This window comes from Solanum dulcamara, chromosome 9 (assembly GCF_947179165.1).
Source record: "Solanum dulcamara chromosome 9, daSolDulc1.2, whole genome shotgun sequence".
Classification (NCBI taxonomy): Eukaryota; Viridiplantae; Streptophyta; class Magnoliopsida; order Solanales; family Solanaceae; genus Solanum; species Solanum dulcamara.
The window spans coordinates 7,922,542-7,944,477 of NC_077245.1; the positions used below are offsets into that span (position 1 = coordinate 7,922,542).

The window sequence follows — 21,936 nt, forward strand, 5'->3', positions numbered from 1 at the left end:
TTTCAGTGAGCTCCACTCAGGACAACGACATTCATACACAACATTATTATTATTATTATTATTATTATTATTATTATTATTATTATTATTATTATTATTATATTTTGACAAAGAATAGCTCTAGATTAGACTTTGTCCTAACAAATAGCTATTGATTTGGCTAGAGCACTTCCCTAACTATATTTAATTAGAAATTAGCAGGTCTTGACACAGTTGGCCTATTTATAGACTTGTGTTCGATAATTACGGGGCCCAAAGAGATTTTCAATTATGGGGAGTAAAGATATTGAATAGTTGAAGGAACTTTTGTTCCGCAGCGAATCAATTAGGCATTTGAGGCGAAAAAGATGTTTCATCTATATATATTTTTTAATTAGTACTCCATTTTACATGAACCATGGTCCTATGATCATGAGGTGGTGTCATCTCAAAAACAGAAAAATGAGTAAACATTGAGGAAGAAGCTGGAGATAGGGAGAGAAGTATAGATATAAAATGGAAAATATAGATCAAGATTTTAAAACTAGAACAAACTAGTGTTCCATTTATTATTAAACATGCACACACTTAAGTAGCACAAGCAGTACTGGTAAAGCTCCACAGCCATATTACATATTACATCCATGGCGTCATCATTATGGTTTTATTTAATACATACAGTACCTCCAATAAGAAATGCTTTTATTGGAGATCATTTTCTCCTTCACTTACATATTCAGACTCTCCTTCACAGATGAAAGTTCCATCAGCGCTGTAATAATTACATCCTTTTTTTCCTGCGCAGCAATTGGTGCATATTTGATCAAGATTTATCATTTTATTTTCTGAGAGTGGGCAAATTCCGTAGGAAATTCGAGGGTCACAATTACGAGGACAAGGTTTTCTTAAATTATTGTTCACCTCACTTACATATTCCGATTCTCCTTCACAAATAAAAGTTCCATCAGCACTAAAATAATTACATCCTTTTTTCCCTGCGCAGCAATTGGTGCATATTTGATCAAGATTTATCATTTTATTTTCTGAGAGTGGGCAAATTTCGTAGGAAATTCGAGGGTCACAATTACGAGGACAAGGCTTGGCATCTGCATGTTCCACATTGCTCCCAAGCAGAATCATTCCTGAGTACAATGGATCCAATAAAATATCTTAAAATGTTGCTTGATTGTAAAAGTGATTAAGAGAAAAGAGAGAAAAAAAAATAACAAAAACCTTACCAAATAAAAGGAGGAGAGCAACATAACTAACTTTGTGAATACCCATATTCTTAATATCAAAGTGTTACTACTTGATTTGTTTTTCTTGAGCAAGGAAGGTGTATCCTCTCCACCTACTTATAGGTGGATGAGAGATCTAAATAGTACAACACGTGAAAAATGCATTCCTTTGTTTTTTTCTAATAATGCAGTCATATTAATTCGTGTCATTTGCTTCCTGGTAAATGAGTGAGGAATAGTCTTTCGCGGGACTTTTTAAAGAAAAAAGACACATTTTACAAGGAGACGTCACTTTAGGAGTAAGATAGAAGACAAAAAAATGGACAGCTATTTAAAGTATATGGGACCAAATATTTTGAAATGTACATTTAGACAAAAAAAAAATTATAAGACGGACGTGACTACTCATTTAATTTTATACCAGTTAAAAGTGAATATTTATCGACATATCAAGTTGAAAGGCATAAATTAAAATGTGTAATAAATAGATTAACCTTTATAGTATAATGTTTCGTGCCATTGTGAACTTACAAGCAATGCTTCTTTTATTCTTTACTTAAACAATTCCTGGACAAATGTGCATTTTTTTTTTATTATTATTTTTTTTTAAAAAAAAAGAATAAATTGTTACCCACCCTAGTTCTAAACATTGTAGTTGTAGGACCGCAACAAAAAGTAAAACCAAGTGCACTCGCCCCAAGCAATATATCGGGACCACAGAAGAAAAACTTTACAAACAATAATTATGAAAATATTTAACAAAGATGAATGCTTTATGCTTAATAATAAAATAATAATAAGAAGAAGAAAGTAATATAGGAAAATAAACTTACACAATAAGGTATGTAAAAAAAAACACATAATTAATATTATATTAACAATATTTCAATTCTAACATTAATACTACATCATATAAATAATATATATTATCACCTCATAAAAAGAAAGAACAAGATATTATATATATATATTAATAAAATACTCTCCACGCGTGCCTCTTTTCCCATACCCCTTTTTTTTCCTTTAAGGCTAAGGTATTAGTAAAAAACATTCTATTTAAACACACACTTATTTTTGCGTAAAGCAATATTCGTCTATTAATTTCAAGTTCAAAAATCTTTTTCTCATTTAATTACTCACCCTTGTTTTCAAAATTTTTAGCAATATTTCAAGTTTTAATTATTTAATCTAAGTTTGGCCAGTCATCATTTTTGACGAATCTTAAAGGATGCTTAATCCCTTCCCTTTAGGATAACTAGAACTCTTACATAGAAACACATAAGTTAAGTAGACCATTAATTGAAGTTCATTTTTTAACATTAAATTAGTTAATTATTTAGGTATCCTAATTTACCTTAAAAATAATTAGGTGACGACTCCTTAAAATTAAATAATTTTGGAATCATCAATATATTGTACACCGTTTGACCTCGAGTTAAAATGGGGTATAACAGTTAGGCCATTGTATTGATCCTTGATATGTATTTAATATTTTCTATACCAAGAACGAGAAGAATGAACCCGCAAAGCAAAGACTCTTGCATTGTAAGGTTTTAAAAGCTTGAATTTAAAGTAGGTTATAGTCTAGTTTCCCGTATGTATTTCAGATACTTGTTAAATTGCTTTATAATATGCATTTGTGTATATGAATGGGGAAACATGCTAGATTATGTGTGAAATGATCACTTGCTGGCCTGTTATTGTGATGGACCTGTTCTTGGTGGTATAAATGTTGTCAACATTGAATGTTCTTGTGATTGTAATATCTTAGGATCGAATGTCAAGTTTCGACACATAATTTGGATCGGATGTCACATTCCGATATGTATTTGGATCGGGTGTCATGTTCTAACACATAATTGAATCGGGTGTCACGTTCCGATACAAAGTTGATTATTTGTAGGTCCCTTGAGAGGACTGTTGTGTGAATTATAGTATGTGGAAGACATTGAGTTGTGATATTAAGATGGTGTTTACTTATTCTGTATATGTATATGCCTATTGTGTTGAATTTAGTTGTCTATGATCCACTTACTAGCTAACCGCGTGATCGACCAGTACATTATTGTTTTTGTGTATTGATACTACTCTTGCTCTACCTTTTTATTGAGTACAGGGCATATTCAGTCGACTGTGAAGGAACCTCGATTAGAAGATTAATCTTGTTCGAGTTCAAGGGTGAGCTATTTATTTCAAACTGCCCTAGATTCTTCCATTATCTAGTCTTTTTTCCACGACTAAGACTTTAGTCACTGTTTTATTATTATGTTTTCTTGTGGGAGTGTTTCCCTTCTCTTTTTCAGGCATTTTAGAGTTTGGTATAGACGACTTTCAGTTTCCTAGAGAGTTTCCGTACTTTTTGATATTTGAACTTTTTGGTGAGTTTATGGGGACCCAGTCATTATTCTAGTTTATATCCTACTTCAGCATATATAAGCTTGTGTACATATTTCAATTTTTATTTTGGGGTTGTTAGAATGGTTCTCCCATTGGAGAGTTAAAGTGGGTGCTAGTCGCGGTGGGTGGGGGTCGTGAAAAAGTTGGTATCAGAGCCTAGGTTCATTGATCTCGTCGTACCATAGCAAGTCTAGTAGAGTCTTGTGGAATGGTGCAGAGACTTCTGTACTTTTCTTTGAGAGGCTACAGGATTTTAGGAAAAATTTCACTGTCTTCCTTCCTTTGTGCTATAACGTAATTCGAATTGGTATTTGGTGATACAAACTAGTATCTAATCGCTTTCACTCTCTTGTCCGCAGATGGTTAACACACATTACAACGGTGTCAAGCCGGTAGCTCCAGTTTAGCCCGAAGAAGAGCCAGTCATTTGAGGGCATGATAGAGAGAGAGGCAGGAAAGGTAGGCGAGGCAGAGGCAGATAGAGGGCAGTACCTAGCAGTGGGAGGTCCCGGCTCCCAAGAATGAGTTTGAGTGGGAGGTAGAAGATGAAGAGAAATAGGAGAATGCAGAACAAGAGGGTACCCAAACTAAGGTTATTGGTATGGCTATTCAAAATCGACCGCTATCGATAACCCAACCGTAAAATTGGCTTATTGATATTGGGTTATCGGATTAGTAGGTACGGAATGAATTTAATTTTATAATTAACGGCTTATCGGTGTGGGGGACACATTAGTCAATTTTCTTATTAAGTAAATGTTAATCCGTTAAGAACTTATTATATTTTTATTCCTAAGCATATAAAATATGTATGATAATTATAATTTGTAAATCTAAAGATAAGCCTCAACAGCGCAAGCCCATTTAGTTAATAAGACAACCAATTTAGTAAATAAGACTAGCCCGCCTATTTACTAAATAAGACAACAACTATACCCTAATTTTACCTAAAGGGTAGGAACTATTGTCATTTTCCACTCAATTAATGGATTGCTAGATTATTTTTTTTGCTTTTTACACGGCGTTAAAAGAAGATCGCAAAAGTGGGCTGCATTTATTATTAAACCACATGTCCACAAGACCATAACAACTCAGCAACTACTAGTCTGCTACTACACGTAAGGTAAATTTTGAGTTTTTTTTCCGCTTATGATCGTAATGGGTTTTTCCCTTTCTGATTCATGGGGTTTTTTCTATTTTGCACTACCATATTTGAAGTAGTAGTATACGTGAACAAGCAAATTTTTGATGATTGTTGCTTATCAATTAAGATAAAAATGGAACATCATGTTGCTTATGTTCATACTCAAAATGACATTGCACAGAGTTATTTACTAAGTGCCTACAATTTATAGCAAGACCTCTCCTAATAAAAACAGAATTGTCGATTACTATTTGGGGTCATACTATCTTACAAGCAGTAGCATTTGTACGTCTCAAATCGATAAATTATAATAAAAACTCTCTGTCATAATTAGTATTTGGTCATTAGCCAATACAGTCTATCTACGAATTTTTAGTTGTGCGGTATACGTACATGTAGCACCACCACAACGTACAAATACGGGCCCTCAACAAAGGTTGAGCATATATATTGGGTTTGACGCACCCTCCATAATTCGCTATTTTGAACCATTGATAGAAGACTTATTTACTACTCGATTTGTAGATTGTTGTATTGATGAAAGAACTTTTTCGCAATTAAGGGGATAGAAAAATGAACCCGAAAGAGAAATTGCATAAAAAGTTTCATTACTATGTTATTTTGATCCACGTACCCGCACATGTGAGTAAGAGGTCCAGAAGATCATGCACGATTGATATGGGTAATGAAATAAATTTAGATCGAACGAAAATTATGATTGATATTGTTTTTGCATATAATGTTGTACTTAACCTCATGCAAGATAGTGAAAGCCTTGAGCCATAAACCATCGAAGAATGTCGACGTAGATATGATTGGCCAAAATGGAAAAAGGCAATTCAATCAGAATTAGACTTACTTGCTAAATGTGAGGTTTTTGGACCTGTAGTCCAAACCTTGAAGGTGTAAAACCAGTTGACTATGGATGGATTTTTGTGCCAAAAAGAAATGAAATTGTAAGATACAAGGCACGCCTTGTTGCACAAGGATTCTCTCAAAGACCCAGGGTCAACTATGAAGAAAAATATTCACCTGTTTTGGATGGAATAACTTTTTGATATCTCATTAGTTTAGTTGTACATACGAATCTTGAAATATATCTAATGGATGTAGTTACAGCTTACCTTTATGGTTCAATTTATAATGAAATTTACATGAAAGTCCTAGAAGGTCTGAAATAATCAGGGCGTATGTAGTATAATCGCCTTAGTGAGTACTTGATAAATGAAGGTTATATAAATGATGTCATTTGTTCATGTGTTTTTATTAGGAAAATGGAATCAAAGTTTGTTATACTCGTCATTTATGTTGATAAAAAAAATCTCATTAGAACCCCTAAAGAGGTCGAAAAGGTGATTGAATATTTAAAGAAAGAATTTGAGATGAAAGACCCTAGAAAGACAAAACTTTATCGGGGTCTGTAAATTGAACATTTAGTAGATGAGGTTTTTGTCCACCAATCTGTCTACACTGAGAAAATCTAAAAATAATTTTACATGGACAAAGCACATCCATTAAGTACTCCACTAGTTATTCGATCACTTGAAGTGGAAAAAGATTCATTTCGACCTCCAGAAGAGAATAAAAAACTTTTTGGTCCTGAAGTACCATATCTCAGTTCTATTGGTGCACTTATGTATCTTGCTAACACAACCAGTCGTGATATACCATTTGCTGTAAATTTGCTGACAAGGTATAGTTCATCCCCAACGCGAAAACATTGGAACAGTATCAAACATATCTTGCGATACCTAAAGGGTACCACTGATATGAGTTTGTTTTATACTAACAAATATTATGCAGATCTTATTGGTTATGCATATGCAGGTTATTTATTAGACTCTCATAAAGCTCGATTTCAAATAGGCTATCTATTTACACACGAAGGAACTACTATATCATGGCGATCTACAAAGCAGTTTATTATTGCTACTTCTTCCAATTATGCTGAAATAATAGCAATTCATGAAGCAAGTAAAGAATGTGTGTGGTTGATATCGATGATACAATTTATCAAAGAAAGATGCGGCCTGAAAAATGAAGTCAAAGTACCCACATTTATATTCGAAGACAATATCGCGTGCATAGCCCAATTAAAATGTGACTTCATAAAAGGAGATAGAACAAAATATATTTCATCAAAATTATTATTCATACATGATCTCTAGAAGAATGGTGATATTGATGTATAACAAATTCGTTCGAGTGATAATCTTACAGATTTATTCACAAAGGTATTACAAACATCAACTTTTGAGAAACTAAGATATAAGATTGAAATGTGTTGTCTCCAAAATATCAAATGAAGTTTTCATTAGGGGGAGTAAAATACTCCATGTACTCTTTTTCCCTTAACCAAATTTTTGTCCCATTGAATTTTTCCGATAAGGTTCTTAATGAGGAAGTACTCAAAGATTATGACCAGATGTGTGTACTCTTTTTTCTTCACTAGCCTTTTTTTCACTGGATTTTTTCTAGTAAGGTTTTAACGAGGCACAACATCTATGGGTGTTCAGGATAACTATATATATTATTTCTTGTAAAGTTTTTAATGAGGCACATTACTCATGGAAATCCAAGGGGGAGTGTTGTACAAGTGGATGTCATGTCCAATTTTTTCTTCTGCTTTTTTCTTCTACTTATCTTTGTCCCCCAACTTTATCCCCTTAATTGCGTTTTTTTCATTTGTAGTGGCTATAAATAACCATTGCTATTATGCAATAAAAGACAAACACTGAATTTTCTCAACTCTCTCTCTTTCTCTTACTATTTCTTTTCTATCTCTCTTTCTTATTAATTTGGTAAGTTAGTTTATTTTGTAACATCTCTCACTTTCTCGTTCTTTCTCCTTTTTTTCCTATCCTTTTTTTCTCTCTCTGTTTCTTCCACTTTCTCTTTGTCTCTCTCCTTTTTTTTTCTTTCATTTTTTGTACATTTCTTTTTGCTGTCCATTTCTCTCGCTTTCTCTTTCTCTTTCTTCATCTTTTAAAAATAATAATTAACTATTTTAATTTAAACCTAATTTTAAATTGGATATTACAAAAATGATGCTTTTATTAGTTTCTAAATTAGATGATTTTTCTTATATAAATACATATATAATGCATTTCTAACACAATAAAAAAATATAAACGGAAAGTGTAATATATTTTGAATTTAACATATTATACATATTATAGTTATGTTTCAACGCACGTGATGAATATATATAACAAAAATATTTTTAATACAAATGTATTGTAAGTACTATGTGTAAATTTCAAATATTTTAGTACTATTCAAATTAATTTACGCTGTTAAAAATATATTATATATTTTTTGAAATAACAATAATTGAATTCATAACAATGTATAATATTGAATTTTAATTGTAATATATTTTGAATTTAATAGATTATACATATTATAGAGATGTTTCAATGCACGTGGTGAATATATAACTAAAATATTTTTAATACAATAATATATTCTGTTATAAGAGAAAAATAAAAAGTCATTATAATAGATTTTGAATTCAACATATTATCGAGATGTTTCAATGCACATGGTGAATATATAACTAAAATATTTTTAATACAATAATATATTTCGTTAATAAGAGAAAAAATTAAAAAATATTTATTATAGATTTTGAATTCAATATATTATAGGAATGATTCAATGCACGTGGTGAATATATAACTAAAATATTTATAATACAATAATATATTTTAGCACCATTAATAAGAACAAAAAGAAACAATAATTATAATACATTTTGAAATTAATTTATGATACAAATTATGGGCATCTTTCAATAAATATGGTGAATATATCATTAATATATTTTTAATATAAATATATTATAAGTATTATATATGAATTTTAAATATTTTAGTACTATTTAAATTAGGATAATTAATTATTATTTTTAAAAAAAGGAAAAAGAGAAAGAGAAAGAGAAAGAGAAAAAGAAAAAGAAAAAAATATATATAGAAAAAAAAAAGCAACACGCAGAAAGGAGAAGGAAGGGGAGAGAGAGAGGGGTAATGAAATGATTTTAGTTATTAATTAAGATAAGTATGCTACAGACCGTAATAAAAAAAATATCCGAAAATAGAGTAATTATTAACCTAAAAGAGTTCATTTATATAAAAATTTCTTATCTGAATGAATCTTTTGTTGGGCTTTCTAGTTCTTGACCTCTTCACGGTTTTTCCCCCGGCCCATAAACATGATTGGAATTATCCAAGGTCACAACATTCATCTTCTTGGTTTTTTTTGTTCATAAGTATCTAATTATTTAGTATTGTTGAAATTCGTACAATGAGAAAAAAAAGAGCATATAAAAATCAATTAGAAAGACAAAATACCACTCTTTCAGCAAATGTAATGAATATATGAACAATATGTTACGCCCCAAAAAGGTACGCTAGGTGTGTCCGACACTCAGAGACTATTGCTAGTCCCAAAGCGAACCACTTGGTCTGTTCACACATTCATTCAATCAACACTCTATCAACTAAAGACTTACTCATCAAGAAAATAACTCAACATGATAATCAAAGGCCAACAATCTATTTAATCCAATCAACAAGATTAGTATGAATGAAACTAGCAAAAAGACAATATCCAATCAACACATCAACAATCTAGTCTATGAAGCCTCTATCAACTGTCTAAGTGGTGTCAATGATAGGTTCATGACTACCTCAAATCAAAATGAAAAGACTAAACTCAAAGCTCAAATCAAAATGAAAAGAACTCAAAGCAGAAATAACATAAGTGGTATCCTCCGAATGCATATCAGTTTATGTGTATCTCGATTAATTTCATAGGATATATGTCATCTTCTCACCGATACCTAGTACTACCAAGTAACTCTAGACATCAAGTGTAGGACAGATGAAAAAAAATTGTCTAATACTTTTATATCTATTGAAATATAAATTTGAAGCCTCATAATTCTCAACCAAAATAGAACATTAGTATTTGATAAACCTAATGTCAATGTAATTAATTCTTGCACTAATTTTTATTTGTACTTTTCAGTATTTAAATAGAGTATAAAATTAAGTTCTGTAGATGCTCTACAAAGAAAACAACAACTTGTGATTGTGACTTTCAAAATAATGAAAAAATAATAATAATTTAAATTTAGTTGACTCTTTTCGATTTTGAGTTTGAGGCTCTAGAAATCAGCAAACTTGGACAACTATTTGTTTGTAATAGGCTGTAAGTCGTCACTTGTACGGCATTGATATTTACAATGCATACAAATTACAATGAAGTGCATTTATTTTTTCTGTCTTGAACCTTTTTTTTTAAAAAAAAAAGTTAATCTAAAATGGCCTGCTAAAGGACAAGGAAATATTAACTTTTTATTTTATGTAAATATAATGTGTAAGATAATAATAACTCCAATGAGTTATTATCACTCCAATTTATATGGGCGTACGTTAAATAAATTAGACTTAAATTATTTTTTTCTCAAATAGCATTCAGTATTCGTTTTGAAATTCAATTACTTACTTTAAATTTTTTAAATTTATATCGAAAAATTTCATTTTAGAAATAAACCATTCTTTATCAATAGCGCATGGACTCACACCCTTGACCTCTTTATTTATGCTTATTGTAGCGGCATATGTATTCAAATTCGATGCACCTTAAAGTAAAAAAATTACGGAGAAAAGGACATAATTAATATATTATTTCCTATGAAAAAGGCTGAATTGGGAGCCTATTCAGATTGAATTTAATTAATAATATAAATTCATTTGGAATACCATATACATAAACAACTACTCATATTATTGAAGTTATGAAGATTTTGAGCACGAATTCTTCAAGATATTCTGTCGGTTGGTCTTAATCATATTAAACTACAATTTCATTTTCTTAAAAATCTTTTCAACAACTAAATATTCTTATCTATCTAACAGTACTTCAGAAAGAAAATATTTTCTCCTTTTTTGTTTTTAAGAGAGAAGAAACACTAGAGAGGATACAACAACATACTCACTATAATATCCTTATTTTTATGGAATAAAGAAGTTATTTCCGATAAAGTCCAACTCAAGAAAATATTTTTCGAAACAAATTTGATGAATACAAGAATAAAAAAGTTTATGTTAAAATTATTTCAAGAATACATATCATAATCTTACTATATTGTGGCGGCCAATACTACAGATCACTTTAAGACATATCATACAAAAGCTTTCTAGAAAGACTCTTCTAGAGAGAAAACATGATCGACAACATCACAGATGCTAGGAATCCCCCCTCGACTATATCGCTTGAACCCCCGGACCCACCGGACATACCAATACAAAGGGATGAGGAAATTCCCCAATGCTTCTCCTTCAAAGAGATCCTAATCGACAAACTTCCCACACTGAATCGAGACTATGAAACACTGCAGATGGAGACGAAAGGACAACGACTGATCACGTTGAAGAAAGACATGAAGATGCCATTCCTCTTTCAATGGAAGACAAGCAGCGAATCTACCAACCATGGAGATTCTCAGTCATAATCAAGTTAATAGGAAAGACGATTCCACACCAATACCTCAAAAGCAAGCTTACAAATTTGTGGAAACTAACTGAAAACCTAATCCTAATCGATATTGATTGGGGTTTCTACATAGCGAAGTTTGCAAAGTCAAAAAACAGAGACAAAACCATCCAAGGAGGACCTTCATTCATCCTAGGGAGCTTCCTCTGTGTTAAATAGTTGGAACCAAACTTTTCCCCCCACGAATCAGCACCCACCCACACAGCCATCTGGGTAAGACTCCCAGACCTACCGACGGATTTATACGACAAGCAAATACTGAAAAAGATAGGGAAAAAATTAGGGGTGCTACTGAAAATCGATGCCTGCACTTCATCGACTTTGAGAGGCCGCTATGCAAGAATATGCATTCAGGTAGCATTAGGGAACCCGATCAAGAATGAGGTCAAAATTGGAAACCATTTGCAGGAGGTGATTTGTGAAGGGGAAGGGTCCCTATGCACATTGTGTGGTAAAGTTGGTCACATCAATCAAAAATTTGTCAATACACAACCTACTGGAAAATAGTTCCTAGATCCAAACTCAGTTGCGAAACCCCAAAATGAAGAAGAATGGAAGATAGTGGTATTTCCCAAAAGAGGGAAAGCAAAGCTGAACTCAGAAAGAACAAAATAGGCAAGGGGAGCAAGCCACAAAGCACCGACACAGGAAAAAGCCTAGTTAAGGCCACAAGTAAGTTTCTTAAACCCACCTCATCCCCCAACCCCCATAGTACAACTCAGAAAAAGGATCCCTCCCAACACCCTTCTCAACTATCTCTCTCACAATAAAGAGTTAAGGGGAAGAGGAAACAGGGCTATCAACCTGAAATGGAGCTGAGGCAAACCCCAAGAAACACCATGGGAAACACTAGTCTCAACCAAATTGGGGCTAGAAAGCAGGGACCCACAGAAAAACTACCAAATCCTAAAACACGGTTGCATTAATAGAAGTGGGATAATATTCCCACAACTTTCCAAAGAGTTTAATAACTCTAAGGGGTCCACTTTCTCATCAACTATGTCTCTCCCCAAGGAAAGAATTGAATTTCCCTCTGTGGGAGTCGTCGAAGCAGGGTATAATCATCACACTCTTGTAGATGAAATAACCCAAAACATCTCATCTAATAACTCCAAACCACCCCCACCACCACTAAACATGAGGATGGACCAAATCCTCAACAACAAATTCTAGGAAAAATTTCCTAGGAAAATGAACAACTCTCCCCCACTATTGATTTTTGTATCTAACCCCCCACCAGATCATATTCTGGAATCATGCCTTGAACTAGCACTCTAGGGGAGATCAATCATACTAACCATACTTTTGGGGAACCAACCAATCAACATAGTACTGGAGGACACCAGGTTACTGGCCCAAATAATTGGAGAAGGTTTGAGCCTAACACTCACCAATAATGGACAAAACCTATGGACCCAAGCACTACTCCAAATAGGGCTACAAAGCAACCTCAATGCACTATCAATAGTGGAGAGGAATATGGATATGGAATGGTTTCAACCCCAGCTTTCATTCTTCCCACTCCAAGTCTGAACCCACAGAATCTGAACCCAAGCTTCATCCAACTGAACCAACCAACCATGGAAGAAAAACTAAAAGAACCCACATTTACAGCTCTAGAAATGCTAAGGCAATCCAATAAGGAAATAGAGGAACTACTAGAAGCATTAGAGAAGCCAAAGGTAGAGACAGGGCTTATAGAAAGACTCTACCTGAAAGAGTTCAGCGAGCCCTACAGTGTAGCTATTTTAGCACACTATCTACCAGAGATGATGAAAATGACTCTGAATCTGAGGAATCAGATGGAGAACATACCACCATCACTAGTCCTAAACTCAATTGAGTTCAGGGAGAACACACCTCAATGGGAAAGAAGGAAGGGACTACAAGCAACCCCACAACAATTATCAATCCCAATGATGAACTTCATCATATGGAACACAAGAGGTGCTACTAGTGCCAAATTCAAAAGGGAGTGCAGGGCAATGGTAGCTCTCCACAAGCCTGCCATGCTAGTCCTGCTAGAAACAAAAATGATATGGAGCTAGCAATGTTTTTCTCAATAGAACTGCCCTCTGGGAAAGCCTTAGCAGAATCTCCCAAACCTACTGTGGTCCTTGGCTAATTGGAGCAGACTTCAATGAAGTCCTCCAAGCTAAAAACAAGGTAGGAGACGGGCAAATCAATAGCGTTAGGGCTAATCTTCTTTGTCAATGCCTAAATGCTTGTGGAATGATAGACTTAGGGTTTAACGATAGTAAATATACTTGGACTAATAAAACATACAAGAACAGGAAAGGCCTAATTTTTTAAAGATTAGACAGACGCCTTGCTAATAACCATTAGTAACCCTTTACCCAGAATCTGACACTGTCCATCTCCCTAGAACTCATTCTGACCATTGTCCTGTCCAAATCTCTCTTAGTAATACTAGGATTAGAAAAGGCAACCCACCCTTCAGAATGGACCCAATATGATGTTGTTATATGAGAAAAAGATAGTTTAAAATTAATTTAAACTTTTAGAAAAAAAATAATTTTAGAAAAGAGAGTCGCCACTTAATTTTTAAGGAAAACCAAAAAACCTTAATTTTAAAGAAATTAATAGATTTATGTCTTAAAATTAGAGAAAATAGGTAGGGATTCAAATTTTCACTTTGAGAAGGTGTTTGCACTCAAAGTGGTCGCTAACGCGCGGTTATCCGACGATTTGAAAATTATTTCATTAACTTTTAAAAATATTAATTTAAAAGGAAATAAAAACTTTTAAATTATTTTGAAAAAACAATCAAGCTTATACATTGGAAACAATATAAAAAGAAAATAAAAATTATTAAAGTGGCTAAGTAAATGTAGTAAATCATTTAAAGAGTAAATTAACATGAAATGGTTTATCTTTAGGGGAATCTAATTAAGTTAAACTAAATGAAAATTAATAACTAAGCAACATAAATAACATAAGTGAATAAATTATTACAATCCAAAACAATATAAATAAATAATAAATAACATATAAAAATATGGCTCGACACTTAGTTTCTGTATATCTGGACTAAGTTGTTGGGTCATATGCATTTTGGGCCTTAGGCCAATTCCACTGTATATCTTTATTGTATATACACCATATATTAGTGTATACAAACTACTTCCTGTTGAGAGATTTTCTACTATAGTGTACTACAGGCACTTTGTTGAGAGATTTTCTACTATAGCAGCACCTTTGACTCAGTTGACTTGCTAGGATATTCCGTTCGTGTGGTCAGAGGAGTGTGAAAGGAGCTTTATGAGACTCAAGGAGTTGCTTGCCACCGCTCCTATATTGACTTTGATTTGACTTTGATCAACTTTAGGCTAAGATTTGACTTTGATCAACTTTTAGAGTTTCGATACTCGGAATGGAATTCCGACGACTCCATTAGATTCGGAAGATAGTTTTTGGTCTAGAATAAGTGTTGGTTGAATTTTTAGAGGTCCTGAGTCCATTTTGGTATTTTGAATGCCTAAGTTGGTCTAGTTGCAACTTTTTGAGTTTTTGGTGAACGAGATCTCAAATTTAAATTTTGATGGTACCATCAGCTCTGAAATGACCAAATTAGGCTAGTAACACTATCGGAATGACTATTGAGGCAATCGATACGAGTTTGGGTCATTTGGCGCTTTTGATTTTGAAAGTTAGCATATGGTTGACTTTGATCAATATTCTTGAAAAATATGCTCGAATGAAAATTCTGACAGCGCATTTAGTTTCGAAATGTCGATTTTGGTCTAGAACAACCCTTCGTTCGCTTTTTAAGGCTTTCAGACTAATATTGAGGCCCATTGTGGAATGTGGCTTAAAATGACGCTTGGGTATGAGACCCACTTTTTATTAAAATGATCTCGTATGGGAATTCTTAATGCGCCATTGACTCTGGAACGTCGAATTTAGTGAGTTAGCATATCTGGTATATTTTTATCAGATTCTGAACGAATTTCGAGCAGCCCATCGGAGATTTTGGAAAATTCCAAAATCAGAAAAATTGCGGCAGCAACAAGCCCTTTTATTTTGTGTTTTTCTCCAACTTTAAAACCCATTATCTTGAGTTGTATAACTCGAAATTGGGTGATTCAAAAAGCAAACTTGTGGGATTTTTCATGGAGAACGTATTGGAAAGATTGGAAACTGATTTAGAGCATTTGATTCAGGGAAAAATCATGATTTTATTTGCATAAGTGTCCATTTTCGAATTGAGTTTTTGAAGAAATTTGAGAAGTTATTTCTTGACATATATAAATTCGATTTTAGTAATTCAAGGGTCTAAATTCAAGCGAATTTCGTAAAAATATCATGGTGATCTCATAAATGCGAGGAGAAGCTTCATTTGAGGTAAAAATGCATTTTTAGTTACTGATTTGGCTATTTTCGGAATAAAATTTTGTTGAATTTTAGAAGAGTGTATCTTGCTCAATATAACTCCGTTTTGAGTGATTTTTGAGACTATATTGAGGGGTTTTCGCAAGGATTGTCATAGTATAATTTTTTGGGGTGAAAGAGTCTAATTTTTATCAGAATTTATTGATTTTAATGCTGTCATTTTTGGTCCTTTAGTTGAAATTTATGAGTTTTGATTACATGCTCGTCCCGCATAGTTTTTCACCCCAAATTATATTATAAATCTGATTTGTACGCTCGGAGTGATGTTTGGAACCTATTTTGAGAGGTCAAATTTGGAATTCCATATGCGGGTCCAACAATTTCCATTTTAGAACCCAAAATTGGTTCGTCTTAAAAAGTTATGAAATTAGTGTCTAAACGACCGTATTGATGTTGTAGTTCTGTTTTTGATAGCGTGGTAACATTTTGAGGTAGTTCAAAAAGGAAAAACTCCAGCATAATGATTTGAAGCTCGCGTGTTTAGCCTACAGGTAGGCTACAGTTTTATTTTTCTTTAGATTGAGCTGGAATATCTAAAAATATGTTGAAATAGTTGAAATTTGGGTTGGGTAGTTTGATTATATATTTTAAGTGTTAGAAATTATGTTTTATGCTTGTTATCGGGTTTTTCAGAAATTTAGAAGCATGTGTATCTTGTCGTTATTTGTTAGTTATAAGAAAAGTTCAATGAGCATGTTGGACTTAGTATAGGATGTAAACTTGCTTTAGATGCCCCGGTATCGCTCGGATGGACTTAAATCCTTGTAAAATAGTGTAGTAGGCTAGTGCTTGGTAGTTTGACCTTAGTTAGGCATTACCCTTGCTCTTAAAAATATCTTCATCAATAAGTCAGTATATTCATGACTTTCGTGATGCGTCGGCCACAATAGATTTTGTGATTGTTGACCTTGGCTCTGATTCCAGTTTTGGTGGCATATCAGTTGACTCATTTGGGAACAAATTTTTTGTACTGTTGTATTTTAGTTGGGAAGTAGAATATTTGGTATCATGGGATAAATTATCTATGAGCATTCGGGTACCAAGTGCCGGTATCCGTTCTGAATTATCGGGGAGTATCTGGGTACTCAGCCCCAGCCTCTACCAGCTTGCTAGTATGACGAGTATTCGGGTTACCAGTCTCGACCTTGACCGCACTTCCGCTTATTCTTTCTGCCTATCTTTATAATTTATCACTCTTATTTAGTTTTTGCCCTCATACTCATCACTTGAAGTTCCGGATTGACGGATTGGCTTACCTACTAGTGGATTATAGTAGGTGCCATTATGACCTAAGTAAATTGGTCGTGACAAGTTGGTATCAGAGTCCAGGTTCATTAATCTCACTTGTACAAAGCTAATGTCTAGTAGAGTCTCGCGGATGGGTATAGAGACGTCCGTAACTTATCTTCGGGGAGCTATAGGATGTCATTAGGAACATTCTCTATATTGTATTATTTCGTGCATTGTTGTGTCTTATTAATTTCGTGAAATCTCATTTGTTTCACTCTTTTACAGGGATGGTTCGTACGCGTGGTACCACTGATCATAATAACGCACCAAGGCCTGGCATGCCTAGAGGTCATCCTCGTAGGAAAGGTAAGGGAGCAGCACCAGCTCCTGACCCGAAAATAGAGCCAGAACTAGTAGAGGAACATCAGGACACTCCTATTCCTACTCAGCTAGAGGGACCACCACCACCAGCACAACCCCCAACTGCACCAGTTATGACCCCAGCACTATAGGAAGCGATTGTGTAGCTCCTCACGGCTATAGGGGTTGTACCACAGGCCCCAACCCTAGTAACGAGTATACCAGCACTGCGGGATCCGCCCGTCCAAACAGCACTTGAGGTTCAGCTGCCTCCACCAGTTGGTGTACCCCTGCCAGCAGTTTTAGAGGGTGTGATGTCATTACAGAATCAGAAGATGTTAGGGGTGTTTCAGAGATTGTCACCCCCGATATTTTCTAGAGCCATTGGCGAGGATGTCATGGATTTCTTGACTACCTGTCAGGAACAGCTCCATTCCTTAGGTCTTGTGGAGTCTAGAGGCGCATGTGTATCGTGTCGTTATTTGTTAATATTATAAAGAGAGTTGAATGAGCATGTTGTTGATACTATGGAGTATGTTGGCCGTAGTATGGGATGTAAACTTGCTTTAAACGCCCTGATGTCGCTCCGGTGGACTTAAATCCTTGTAGAATAGTGTAGCGGGCTAGTGCCTGGTAGTTTGTCTTAGTTAGGCGTTACCCTTGCTCTTAAAAATATCTTCATCCATAAATTAGTATAATCATGACTTTTGTGATACATCAGTCATAATAGATTTCGTGATCGTTGACCTTGGCTTTGGTTCCAGTTTTGGCGGCATATTGGTTGACTCATTTGGGAAAAGTTTTTTAGTACTATTGTATTCTAGTTAGGAAGTAGAATGTTTGACATCATGAGATAAATTATCTGTGAGCATCCGGGTACCAAGTTCTGGCCTTCATTCTGAATTATCGGGTAGCATCTAGGTACTTAGCCCCGGCCTCTACCGGCTTGCTAGTATGATGAGCATCCGGGTACCCAGTTTTGGCCTCGATTACACTGATGTATTACGATGAGCATTCGGGTATCGAGTCTCAACATCGACCGTACTTATGTATTATGGCAAGTATCCGGATACCCAGTCCCAGCTATCTGGCTGTAAATCTCTGTGGATTTCTTGGCCACTTTAATTATTCGGGCGAGCATCTGGGTCCCAGTCCTGGCCTCAACCCCTAAGGCACCCCTAGATCAATTGTCTTTTGGAGATTCTGGGTTTGGAAATGATACAGTACTTCGGTTCCTGACATCGCAGATTCTTAGTTCCTAGCCTTGATAGTTGTAGCTATTCTGTGTACTCAGTGGTTTTATGGGGGTTCGTCTGGGTTTTTATTTAAGTTGAGCACGAGTGTCCCGGCTGGGATTATGGGGGCCCAGTTGGGTATAATTAGTTGTAGTTCTCATAGGTAGTTCTCTTTTCCCTTTGGATGCTTATGTTGACTCTTATTTAGGCAATTCCTCTTTTTCATATTGTTTTTACCTATTCTGCTCAGTCAGCCTATAATGCCTACTGGGTACATATTGTCTTGGTACTTATACTACACTCTGCATCTACTTTCATGATGCAAAACCGAGTACCAGCAATCGTTGTGGATAAATCGAGCCTGTTGGAGTCAGCTTTGGAGACTAGGGTGATCACTTAGCATTTTTGGATCATTTCAGTCTTCTTCAGTATGGATGACCCGTCTTTTGCCTTTTGAGACTAGCCAATTATTGTATATATTTTCGGTCTACTTTCGGGACTTGTACTCGTCTTTTATTTTGTAGCAGTTCTGTACTTGTGACGTTCAGGTTTTGAGAGGAATCTTTAGTTGTTTATATGATCTTTTGGTTTACTTTCGCTTATTTTTTATGCTTATCTTTATAATTTGTCACTCTTGTTTAGTTTCTACCCTCATACCCATTTCGTGAAGTTCCGAATTGACGGGTTGGCTTACCTAATGGTGGGTTATAGTAGGTGTCATTATGACCTAAGGAATTGGATCGTGACAAAAGATGGACTCAAATTGATATCACATGCACCAAAATAAAATTACATAAGCATCTACTCATCATAAGTCAAATCAAGAAATATATCATGATATTTTAAAGCATTAAATTGATGGGTATCTTAGAGGAGACTAATAACATGTATATGTGTAGACCAAAAAATGGAAAGAAAAAATATATTCAAGTAACTAAAGGATACAGAATTAATATATACGCTATATTAACTTAAATTTTAAAGAAAGAATTAAATTAATTAGGCCATGAAAGTTCTAACAAAATAATAATTTAAGCATATTTTTGTTAATTAAATCATGATAAAAAAAATTAAAACATGAAAATCTATATTGTCAAAGAAAACTATTTGAGAAAAATAATGAACTAAATTGAGAGCTTTCATATTTTATAAAAATTTCACTACACTTCAAGCAAGACGGTGAATTTGAAAGGAAAGAACTTCTTGAATCCACCAAAAAATGAGCAAAAGAACTTTTGATATTGTTCTTGAATGTTGATGATTTTTTTTTAATGTTAATGAATTCTTCCTTGTTGGATAGTTGTCTTCTTCGTTATTGATGATTGTTGAATATGAAGAAGATGAAGAGGTTTTCAAAAAAAGAATGGGGTTGGTGGAAGTAATGATGAAGTTTTCTAATAATGATGTGTTTGGTGGAGTGAAAAAACGAGAAAAGACAAAAAGAAAATGAAAAGGGTGGGGTTGGAGAATGATGATGTTTGAATTTTTTTTTTTTAAAAAGAAGGGTTTAGATGGAATTGAGAGGTGGAAAAAGAAAAAAGATGGGGTATTAACGTATAAGTATAATATATATAGATATATATATATGTGTGTGTGTGTGTGTGTGTATTGTAGTGAATTGGTTTTGCCATTAGAATGTTGTTGGTGTATACGTATTGCCGTATAAATGTAGGAATGGGATGAGTATTATATAGTGAGATTGAGTTATGTTGTGAATAAGATAAATTAACACAAATTAATTAAAAAACTTCTTAATTTTAAAAAGATAAAGTAAATAACATCGTGAAAAAATTCAAAAATATAAGCTATCAATATATGAAATAATTAACTTAATTTTTTTGAATATATATAAAAGCTAATAATTATACATAATTATATATCATTCAAAATTATTAAAAATAACTAAATTACTTTAAAATGACTGAAGAATATTTTTATTTTTATTACTATTATTTTAAAAATAATTACTTCAAATTGTTTGAAATTGAAGAAGCTCGATAACTAATTTACGTTGTAGAAGGTCAAAATTAGGTGTCAACAACTGTCCTTTTTTTTAATAGGGTCGATGAAAGAGATAATGTGCAAAGAAAATTGATGAATCCAATTTTGACTGACCACATCTTTATTTTCTGAAAGATATTTTGATACAGACTTTGATAATTATGGTCAGACCCCGAAAACCCACACACCTTCCGATATAAGTGTGGTTTATTGTGGTGGAAGTTGTTCCCCAGCTCGTGTTCTATGAGTTTGATTTTCTTCTTCGGACTGTGTCCGAGTACGCTATTAAGAAAAATTTCCACGTCGTGTTGCATCCTCTTTGATGTCGTTCGCACCTGTGGTTTGTTTGAGAACCCATTCTCTTGGATGCTCTCGACAAAACTAAGATAAAATTTATTAGTAGAAAAAATTAAAGATAAAAATGGTATCTCTTACGATACTTTCTTTCATCCTTTTTATATATTGAAAATCTTCATTGATCCACTGGTAGAATAACGTTGCTCCATCGGTAGGATGATGATCCACTGGTAGGATATATGCTGCTCCATCGATTGGATGATGATCCATTGGTATGATATTTGGCAAAATAAATACATATCTATCAGTTGGACAAATAAAAATGATGTTACATCGAAAGTATATGATTCATTGGTAGGATATTGTTGCTCCATAGGTAGGAGGATGATCCATTGATAGGATATACGCTACTCCATCGATAGGATGGTTACCCATTAATAGGGTACTTGACAAAATAAATGCATGTCCATCGGTAGGACGAATAAATATGATTTATCTGCAAGATAATGCTGCTTCATTGGTAGAATGATGATCCATTGATAGGATATATACTGCTCCATCGATAGGATGATGATCCATTGATATGATATTTGGTAAAATAAATACATATTCGTCGGTAAGAAGAATAAAGATGATCCATCTACAAGATAATGCTGATCCATTGGTAGGATGACGATCCATTGATAGGATACTTGGCAAAATAAATGCATGTCCATTGATAGGACGAATGAAGATGATCCATCTGTAGGATAATACTGCTCCATCGGTAGGATGATGATCCATTGATAGGATACTTGGCAAAAATAAATGTATGTCCATTGAATGGATGAATAAAGATGATTCGTCTGTAGGATAATATGGATTCATCGGTAGGATGATGATCCATTGGCAATTTTCACTTCAAATTTTCTCTGATATTTGATTTGTTGTACGTATGTCCTTCAAACTTTTATAACGCTAGAAAATACTGATGTTTTTATTCGATGAGATCGATATACAATGGCCCTCTCAGCAAATAATTATGCAAATGTCATCCTTTTTCGATAATTTGAAAGATGCACGACCCTTTTGACAATGCAAT

At 33.9% G+C, this 21,936-nt stretch overlaps 2 protein-coding genes across 2 annotated transcripts; one reads left to right on the forward strand and one right to left on the reverse strand.

Annotated features, from left to right (window-relative positions):
- Positions 1 to 515: 515 nt before the first annotated feature.
- On the reverse strand, positions 516 to 1,340 carry LOC129904482 (proteinase inhibitor type-2 TR8-like). Its single transcript, XM_055980050.1, has 2 exons — positions 1,218 to 1,340; positions 516 to 1,121 (listed from the first exon to the last, which is right to left on the reverse strand). The coding sequence occupies exons 1-2, from the start codon at positions 1,261 to 1,263 to the stop codon at positions 682 to 684; spliced, it is 486 nt and encodes a 161-aa protein (XP_055836025.1). The 5' UTR covers positions 1,264 to 1,340; the 3' UTR covers positions 516 to 681.
- Positions 1,341 to 10,907: 9,567 nt separating this feature from the next.
- LOC129904649 (uncharacterized) lies at positions 10,908 to 19,105 on the forward strand. Its single transcript, XM_055980226.1, has 2 exons — positions 10,908 to 11,991; positions 17,248 to 19,105. Exons 1-2 carry the CDS (start codon positions 11,871 to 11,873, stop codon positions 17,472 to 17,474), a joined length of 348 nt encoding a protein of 115 aa, XP_055836201.1. The 5' UTR covers positions 10,908 to 11,870; the 3' UTR covers positions 17,475 to 19,105.
- Positions 19,106 to 21,936: the final 2,831 nt, after the last annotated feature.

What these genes read in the sequence shown, in the direction of transcription:
- LOC129904482 (XM_055980050.1), bottom strand. Translation starts at nt 1,263, where the DNA reads ATGGGTATTCACAAAGTTAGTTATGTTGCTCTCCTCCTTTTATTTG. An exon ending in TGCTCTCCTCCTTTTATTTG is followed by an intron (nt 1,122 to 1,217) that starts GTAAGGTTTTTG and finishes CATTGTACTCAG; the next exon opens with GAATGATTCTGCTTGGGAGC.
- LOC129904649 (XM_055980226.1), top strand. Translation starts at nt 11,871, where the DNA reads ATGGAAGATAGTGGTATTTCCCAAAAGAGGGAAAGCAAAGCTGAACTC. An exon ending in AAGCCTAGTTAAGGCCACAA is followed by an intron (nt 11,992 to 17,247) that starts GTAAGTTTCTTA and finishes ACTCTTTTACAG; the next exon opens with GGATGGTTCGTACGCGTGGT.